The sequence below is a fragment of the Lipotes vexillifer genome, unplaced genomic scaffold (genome assembly GCF_000442215.2).
Source record: "Lipotes vexillifer unplaced genomic scaffold, Lipotes_vexillifer_v1.1 scaffold69, whole genome shotgun sequence".
In the NCBI taxonomy this organism is placed as follows: Eukaryota; Metazoa; Chordata; class Mammalia; order Artiodactyla; family Lipotidae; genus Lipotes; species Lipotes vexillifer.
In genome coordinates this window covers 6,765,009-6,772,743 of record NW_006790942.1, presented here as the reverse complement: position 1 = coordinate 6,772,743, position 7,735 = coordinate 6,765,009, and the positions used below count along the sequence as shown (strand labels likewise).

The window sequence follows — 7,735 nt, the reverse complement described above, 5'->3', positions numbered from 1 at the left end:
CTGATGTTCACAAGGCCATCGAACAGAAATCAATTACAGATGCTAAGGAAGTTTTTAAAAATCCAATTTTGAAGAGATGTAATATGATGGTAATAAATGCTGGATCACTGACAGAAATTTAAGCTTAGAAATATTTAATTTAAACCTAAAAGTTTCTTTTTTTTAATCATGGAAGAAAATGCATATAGGCACATTTTAGCATCTACAATTGAAATTTGAACACTGATGTTACAAACCACAAAACTTCATTTAAATTTTATTATAAAGACCTTTATTTAAAGAAAGAACATAGTTTCTACTTCTTAGTTTTTATTTTGTGCCTTGAATGATCTGGAAATATAGAGGTTCTTCTGAATCCAGTGGGGAAAAATTATTTTTTCTTACACTTCTCTCTCCCTACACCAATCTGCACCATGTTAATCTGGAGGTAGGGAGAAAGCTGGATTCTTGCCACTTATAAAAATGATGAGGGTGTGCTCGCTTCGGCAGCACATATACTAAAATTGGAACGATACAGAGAAGATTAGCATGGCCCCTGCGCAAGGATGACACGCAAATTCGTGAAGCGTTCCATATTTTTTTATAAAGCAATTATACTCCAATAAAGATGTTAAAAAAATGATGAAGGGAAGAAAGAAAACCATGGCTTACAAGAAAAAGGCTGTAAGAAGTATAAAGCTATGCTTAACAAAATGTTCCTAAAGGAGCCATGTATAGACGCCCGGTGATGTTCATTTTATTATTCCTTATACTGTCCTCATAGATTTTCTTTCAGATCTCTCTGCTTGTACGTGACTGATGCTCTCAAGTGCAGAGGAAGCAACATAGCTATGGGAAAGTTATACGGAGCAGTTGGCAATCAACGTGCACTAGAAGGCTGTGCCCGGTGGTGAAATGTTATTAGTATCCTTCTTGGCACCAGAAACAAGTGGAACAGATGAAGTATTTCCAGGCTTCTTTGTAGGGCCTTGGGTCCAGTGTTCGGGACTGCTCCCTCCTGGGAGGGTAACTATCGCCCACTCCTGTTGGAGTTCCCAACAAGGACAGAGCCTCGGGAATAAATCTGTTGGACAGCGGCCAAGATCCGCCAAACTTTCCAACCACCAGGAGACACGAAGTTCCAAGTTTCCGGGTTTGAGAAGTAAGGCGGGAAAACGTGACTGGAGCTTTCCTCGTCCCACTTACGGAACAGAGAAATAGGGAGGCTGATTCCAGGTCTTCCGTGGACCTCCAAGAGAATTACTGGGCTTCCAACTAGAAAAGGACAAGAATCCAGTAATGGGCAATTAGCAAGCCCACGTGTTTTCCCTCCAGCCCAATCTTGTGTGCTGATCCTTGTTTTTCTATTTACCCTTTGAACTACCCCTGTGGTCTTTTGCGAGTCCTTAAGGCAGCCCTAGCCTTCGCAAACCCTCCTGGGGGACAGAGATCACGGGGAGGCGAGGGCTGGAGGCGGGAGCGAGCAGCAGGAGAGGGGAGACCCTTCCAGCCCATCCACACCCTGCAGTCCGTTCGCGTCCCTGGGACAGTGGCCCACTCTCAGCACGCAGAGAGTTGGCGCTCTCTGAGGGCTCCCAGCCCCGAGAGCGGCGCTGCCCGGAAAAGTCACCTCCACCAGAGAGTGGGAATAGGGCTGGGGGAGCAGACAGCGGGGTGGGGAACGGCCACGCTGCGGGAGGTGCGGGACGCAGAGAAAGAGGTGGGGACGGCCGCGGAGGGGGCGGTGGGAGCGGGGTGGGGCCGGGGAGGGGCTGCGGGGGCGGGCTGCGCCACAGCGCCCCCTGGCTGCGCACTCCCCGCCGTGCCCTGCGGTCGCAGCTGGCTCGGGCTCGCCGGCCCCTTTGTGTGCGACGCGCTGGCCCGGAGGAGCGTGGCCCGGGCGCAGCGGAGGGTCCCCGGGGTCCCGCCGCCTCGGCCTGGGCCTGGCAGCGCTGTCCTCCTCCTCCTCCTTCGCTCCACCCTTCGCCGGCCCCCGGACCCGAGCGGCCGCCATTGGGCCGCGAGCAGCCCGCGTCGTGCCGTGCACTCCACCCCGCCCGACCCCGGGCGCTCACACCCCCCTACCTCCCGCCCCGTCTCCCTCTCCAGTCCTCCCCCCATCCCAGGCCTCCAAGGTGGAGAAAATAAACTCAAAGCAGAGCAACTCAGAGACTCCAATAAAACGCCCAGTACCTAGAGCCCGAGCGCGAGCGCGTGTGCCGGGCGGCGAGGGGCGCGGGAGGCGGGGATGGGGGGGCGGGCGGGGGGGACAATGAGCGCATGAAGTTACCTGCCCGGCGGCGGCGGCGGCGGCTTAGAATGTCAGTTTCCAGGGTAACTAGTGTATTTTTTTCACTCTGTAACTTTTTAGGATTCCCCCCCTTTTCTTTTTCTTTTTTTTTTTTTCTCCTCTTCTTCTTAAACAAACCACAAACGGATGTGAGGGAAGGAAGGTGTTTCTCTTACTCCTGAGTCCAGACACCTCTCTCTGTTCCGTCTAAGCTTGTTTTGCTGGACACTTTTTTGAAAAAGGCAAAGAAAAGGAGTTGCTTGATGTGAAAGTGAAATGGACGTAAGATTTTATCCACCTCCAGCCCAGCCCGCCGCTGCGCCCGACGCTCCCTGTCTGGGACCTTCTCCCTGCCTGGACCCCTACTATTGCAACAAGGTGAATGCTCTGCTTTTGTTTCCGCCGTGTTCTGAGTGCTCGGTCCCGGGAGGGGGGCGGCGGCGGCGAGCCCGCTGGGCGGCCGGGCGGTCGGTCGCCCGAGGCCGGTCCCGGGCGCGCTCGGCTCGCAGCCCGCGGCTGCCCTGCGTGCCCTCGGGGAGTAAATATTGCGGAGCCGCTCCCGGGCTTTGCCCGGCCCCCGCGATGGTGCGGAAAGTGACACGATTTGCTCGATCCTTTCCTTCCTGCTGTTCGCGACTAAGGCTCCCTGCCTAGGTTTGCCGGGGGGGCGTTGAAAAAAATTAGGAAAGAACGGCGGAATACTTTGGGGGTGTGTCTGGGGTCCGGGAACACAGGCAGAGAGTGGGAGAATTCCGTTTATTTTCTGGTTTCCCCTTCTCCCTCCCTCCCTGCTCTCCCGGCGGTGGGGGCTCGTGGCACCGCTTCCCCGCCCGGGATTAGTTGCCAGGGGAGCCGCCGGGAGTCGGGGTGCCGGGACCCGGGAGACGCCCCCGCCCCACGCCGGGCACAGCGCTCCGCAACGCTTTTGTTTTCCCGAACCGGTCCGGGCGCCGGCCTGCGGGCCGGGGTGCCGCCGGGGCGCCGGGGCCGGGGGACAGCTCCCGCCCGGGGGTGCGCGCAGAAACAGCAAGTTTGTTAGGAGCCGGGCGAGCGCGTCGCGTTCACGTCCAAAGCTGCCGCCCTCGTCGCGGGGCTGGAACAGGTCCCGGGCTGGGCTATGCTCACAGCCCGGTGACCCCAGGTGCCGAGGCCGCGGGGGCCCGGGGCGAGGCGGGTCATGAGGGTGACTGGGGCTACCGCGGAGGTCCGCTCGTCCGAAGGATGCAGCAGTCAGGGCGTACGTAGGGAGGGGGTGACTCTCGGGGATCCTCGAACTCTCAGCCCGAGGTGGGAGGACGCGCGGGGACCAGACTCCGAGAGCAGCCGCAGGTCCACGGCTGTCCTCGCCTCGGGCTTTTTGGACGTGTCTAAGCAGTCCTGCCCGGTGAACGTGGCGGGGAGAATGGAGTTCTCTGAGACTCAGGGCGAGACGTTTAGACGCCCAGTTCCCGCTCCGTGGTAACCCTGTCAGATACTCCCAGCCCCTGCGAGCAATTCCGTGTCGGCCCCTCGGTGAATTCCGCTGGATAAATCGTTGGGACTAGTAACATTTGCCTGGTGGCGAGTCATCATCAAACAGCTTTTTTACGCGACACAGAGGTATTTAGCGCGCTGCATCCTCAGCCCCCAGGCTCCCCATCACGCAACGAACTCGCAATTCCGAGTCTTGGTCAGTCGACACGCGCACACACACACGCACACACATACACACACACACACACACACACACACACACAGAGCTGTGAGTTATATCACCCCGTGGAGAAGCTCCCCGATGCCGTGTGTGCAGTACAAAACCCAGGAAAAGGGATATGCATGTGTTGATGATGTTTAGGCAAGTTAGAAACCAGGGAAATCTAGTCTTGTGCAAGGCAGAAAGGCTTTTCATCCTGCAGGAAGGGGCCCTTTAGCTAGGGGCAAGTTGGAAGGCATGGGTAACTTTGGCCAGAGAAGTTTGCGTGATGAAGATTCATTATTTGTTGGTAATACAGTCTGTTTTGCCTTAATGAGCAGGTCTTTTTGTGTTTGCAACATTTTATTTTTGCTTATAACACTACTACTACTAACAATAATAATAAAGTAGCAGTCTTAACTTGGATAGTAAAGACGTATTCCGCAGTAGTAATTGGAACCAAAAGGTCAGAAACATTTTGGCAATGAAACTGGACAAATCCTATTAAATTTATCAGTGATTTTAGGCTCCAAAAAGAAGGTAATGACTTGGATACACATTTCACTCGTCATTCTTGTGATAGTAGGGTCAGATTTAATTTAAAAGTTAAATGCTTTGGAAAATCAAGAATTACTCCAATATATTAAATCATTTTCCAGTTAAGTGCTTTAAATAATTTTAGTGGGTTGTGCTGTGAATTGAATAAATTAATTTAGAAAGTCTTCAGGATTTCTTTGCTAGCTCATTGAAGTTCCTTTTAAGTCACCCGGTGTATGAGGAGCAAACTGTTCTTTTAAAATGCAAATTAGCCACCCTTTCTATAGACTAGATGCAAGTCTTCTATTTTACTTATCCAGGGAATAATGAATTTTTAAAGATGCACAGTCATAAGATACACTTTTAATAGTAGGAAGAGACTTCATGGAAATGTTTCTCACAGGATATCTGCTCCTGCCTTTCTCTGGGTAGCAGTCTAACAAATATATTTGTCACTGATCCCAGCTTATATTCAGTGTACTGAGTAGGTTTGCTAGGCCCCAGAAAACCCGGGCACTAGTGTTTTCTACTCCATCATGATTAGCATTGGCACAAAATTTCTGTCCAACTCCACAGTTTTAGTTGCTTAGAATGTAGTCAACCAGAATTCATTTTTACAGTGACTCAGGTAGATCTGCAGGGATCTGAAAGGTGGGCAGAAGTTTGAAAGAGGTGAAATAAGAAATCTCTATCCACATTTAGTAAAAACAAGTTGGACCTGACTTCTCCCAGGGAGAGGAGACTGCAAAGTAAACCTTGTCTCTTTCAGAGGTGTCATGAATACGTAGTTTATTACAAGAAACAGTCACTTTGTCAGGTTATTTGTTTTCAGTAGGATGATAAGATCATAAATTACTAATTGTCTTTATTTAAAATCTGTCAACACTTTACTAAAGTCAGTGTGCTGAATCCCAGAGGAACCAGTATCTTTCTGTGCTTCAGCATCACACAGTTGTAACTAGTTTCTCCAGTGACATTTTTTTCAATGTCAGAAGAGACCCTAATCCAGAAAATGAATATCCTCTTCCTGAAGCTTTTCTAAACTAAAATGAGGTTGTTTTACTTTGCTGACATTTTCCAGCACTGCTGCTCTGTAGATTGCCAAAACACTACTTACATTGTTCAGTTAATAAACTCTGTAGGAGGAATTTTTTGGAAAACAGTTTAATTTGGTATCGCTTTATCGTAAGAGCACATTACATTATGAGCACATCACTATGCAAACTGGCCTCTGTTTTCACATAGCCCATTGCAGGAGAAAAGTGAGAACAATGCAACAATGCTGGTTATGGCAACTGTGCGAGACATCTCTTATACAAACAGCCAGAACGGATGGCACGTTGCTGTATATAGGTCAGCCTTTGAAATAGCAGTGTAGCTCATAGACTGGACAGAAACAAGTAGGCTGGAAGTAACAGTGCTCACCTCTGTCAACTTAAAGCCTGGCTATATTTCAGACATTGAGAGATGGGTACCATACTGGAGTTTCGTCGAATTAAGGCCATTTTAAGTAACAGTGTATCCCTTAATTGAGCTGAATGTTACCAAAAGAAATTGGATTATAGGAGCTCACAATTGGAGTCCAGTAGTAAAACAGAGTCCTCTTTTTTGGTTCTAGTTGAAGATGTCAGAGCATCAGTTTAAATATATACCCACAGAGTAATAACAGTTCCTTTCAGTTTCTTAATGCAGTGTCATTTCTGAAGATTGTTTTCACTGATTTTATGCTAAATTGGGACAAAGAAGTGGCACTTTTTCAGTTTTGCAATGATATGATGTGTTCAGTTATTGCTCAGTATCTGCCCACAGAAGGAGTAGTAATACAATTATGTTATGACATGGCTAATGACAGGGATGCTGACCTCTGCCAGCAGTGGGAGAGGAAATAATGGTCTTTACTGTTCTCAGCGGTTGCTTTTGTGGAATCAGGTCCTGAATCTTTCTTTGGTTGATTTAGACCCAAGGAAGTTCAAAACACAAACCCATACTGGCTATATACAGAGTGAAGAATAATGGGCGTTTGGAATATTGGGCTTTTATCATTGAAATGGGGGAGGACAGTGTATAATCTTTTCACATAAACATAGGAGGAAGGACCTATTTGTGATGAACTCTGCGTTAAAATGTCAGGGCTAACATTAGACATTTGATAACTTCTGAGAAAAACAAGATTTATTATCATCTCTGCAAAATCTCCTTCGAGTTTATTTTCCTATTTAGAGTATTACGTATTGTACTTTAATGGGGCAAAACTCATCCTATCTAAAATACAGGATTTGCAAGCACATTGTGATGGAGTCATTATTTCTACTTCAATAAATGTAAGAAAAAGGAGGAGGTGGAAGGGGAGGGTTATAAGCAATCTAGAGCATCATGCTTGATTAGCTCTCCACCTACCCCCCATAACTTCTAGGACTTTGGGAAATTCATAGTCAATACTCTGAACATCGTTAGTGTAATTAAAACTCCCATGGGAGTGTTATTAAGCTGGCATCTTTCATAAGTTTTGAGGTCTTTAAGTATGTTTTAAATAAATTTATAGGTAAGAGCGTAAGTCAAGTAATCATATGGTTTTGGCCACTAAATCAGATAGCATACAAAACCCTCAAACGTAGCTAGCTATCTTGACTTTGTGGAATACTTCAGTGTCATAAACTCCAATTTTAAATGTCTATGCAACAATTACAGTTTTGAGCTTTGGAGCTCATGATGTTATTTCTGACACGCTCGCATGGTTTAGTGTTCTCACAGTTTATCGTACGTGTTAGAAGTTACTGAGTGACGATACTAAGGAACGTTTTGATATTTTGCTTAGTTGTAAAAACTAAACTGATATTTCAATATGATCTCAGTTGTTTGTTGTAGTTTTTTTTAAAATGACATGATTGCAAGGGCTTAGAACAGAGGAAAGAAGTAAGGTACTTGAACCTGAAAGAAGTAGGGAACGTTCCAAGTTTAAGAATGGTTTTCTTGGTACCAAAACTGGGTCTCAAATGTTGGTTTTGGTGTGTGGAACTATTTCTTGTGGGCATACTTTTTTTGTGTGATGGGCTCAATTCAAGAAAGGGATGGGGGCTTCCCTGGTGGCGCAGCGGTTGAGAGTCCGCCTGCCGATGCAGGGGACGCAGGTTCGTGCCCCGGTCCGGGAAGATCCCACGTGCCACGGAGCGGCTGGGCCCGTGCGCCATGGCCACTGTGCCTGCGCGTCCGGAGCCTGTGCTCCGCAACGGGAGAGGCCACAACAGTGAGAGGCCCGC

The 7,735-nt window shown here is 48.3% G+C and overlaps 1 protein-coding gene across 1 annotated transcript in view; it reads left to right on the top strand.

The window, feature by feature from the left end:
- Positions 1-2,352: 2,352 nt before the first annotated feature.
- The window catches only part of TOX (thymocyte selection associated high mobility group box), a 304,689-nt gene continuing 299,306 nt past the window's right edge, over positions 2,353-7,735 (top strand). The window contains exon 1 of the mRNA XM_007464057.1: positions 2,353-2,647. Coding sequence (XP_007464119.1) covers positions 2,546-2,647 — 102 coding nt within the window. The 5' untranslated portion in view covers positions 2,353-2,545. The remainder of the gene's footprint in view (positions 2,648-7,735) is intronic.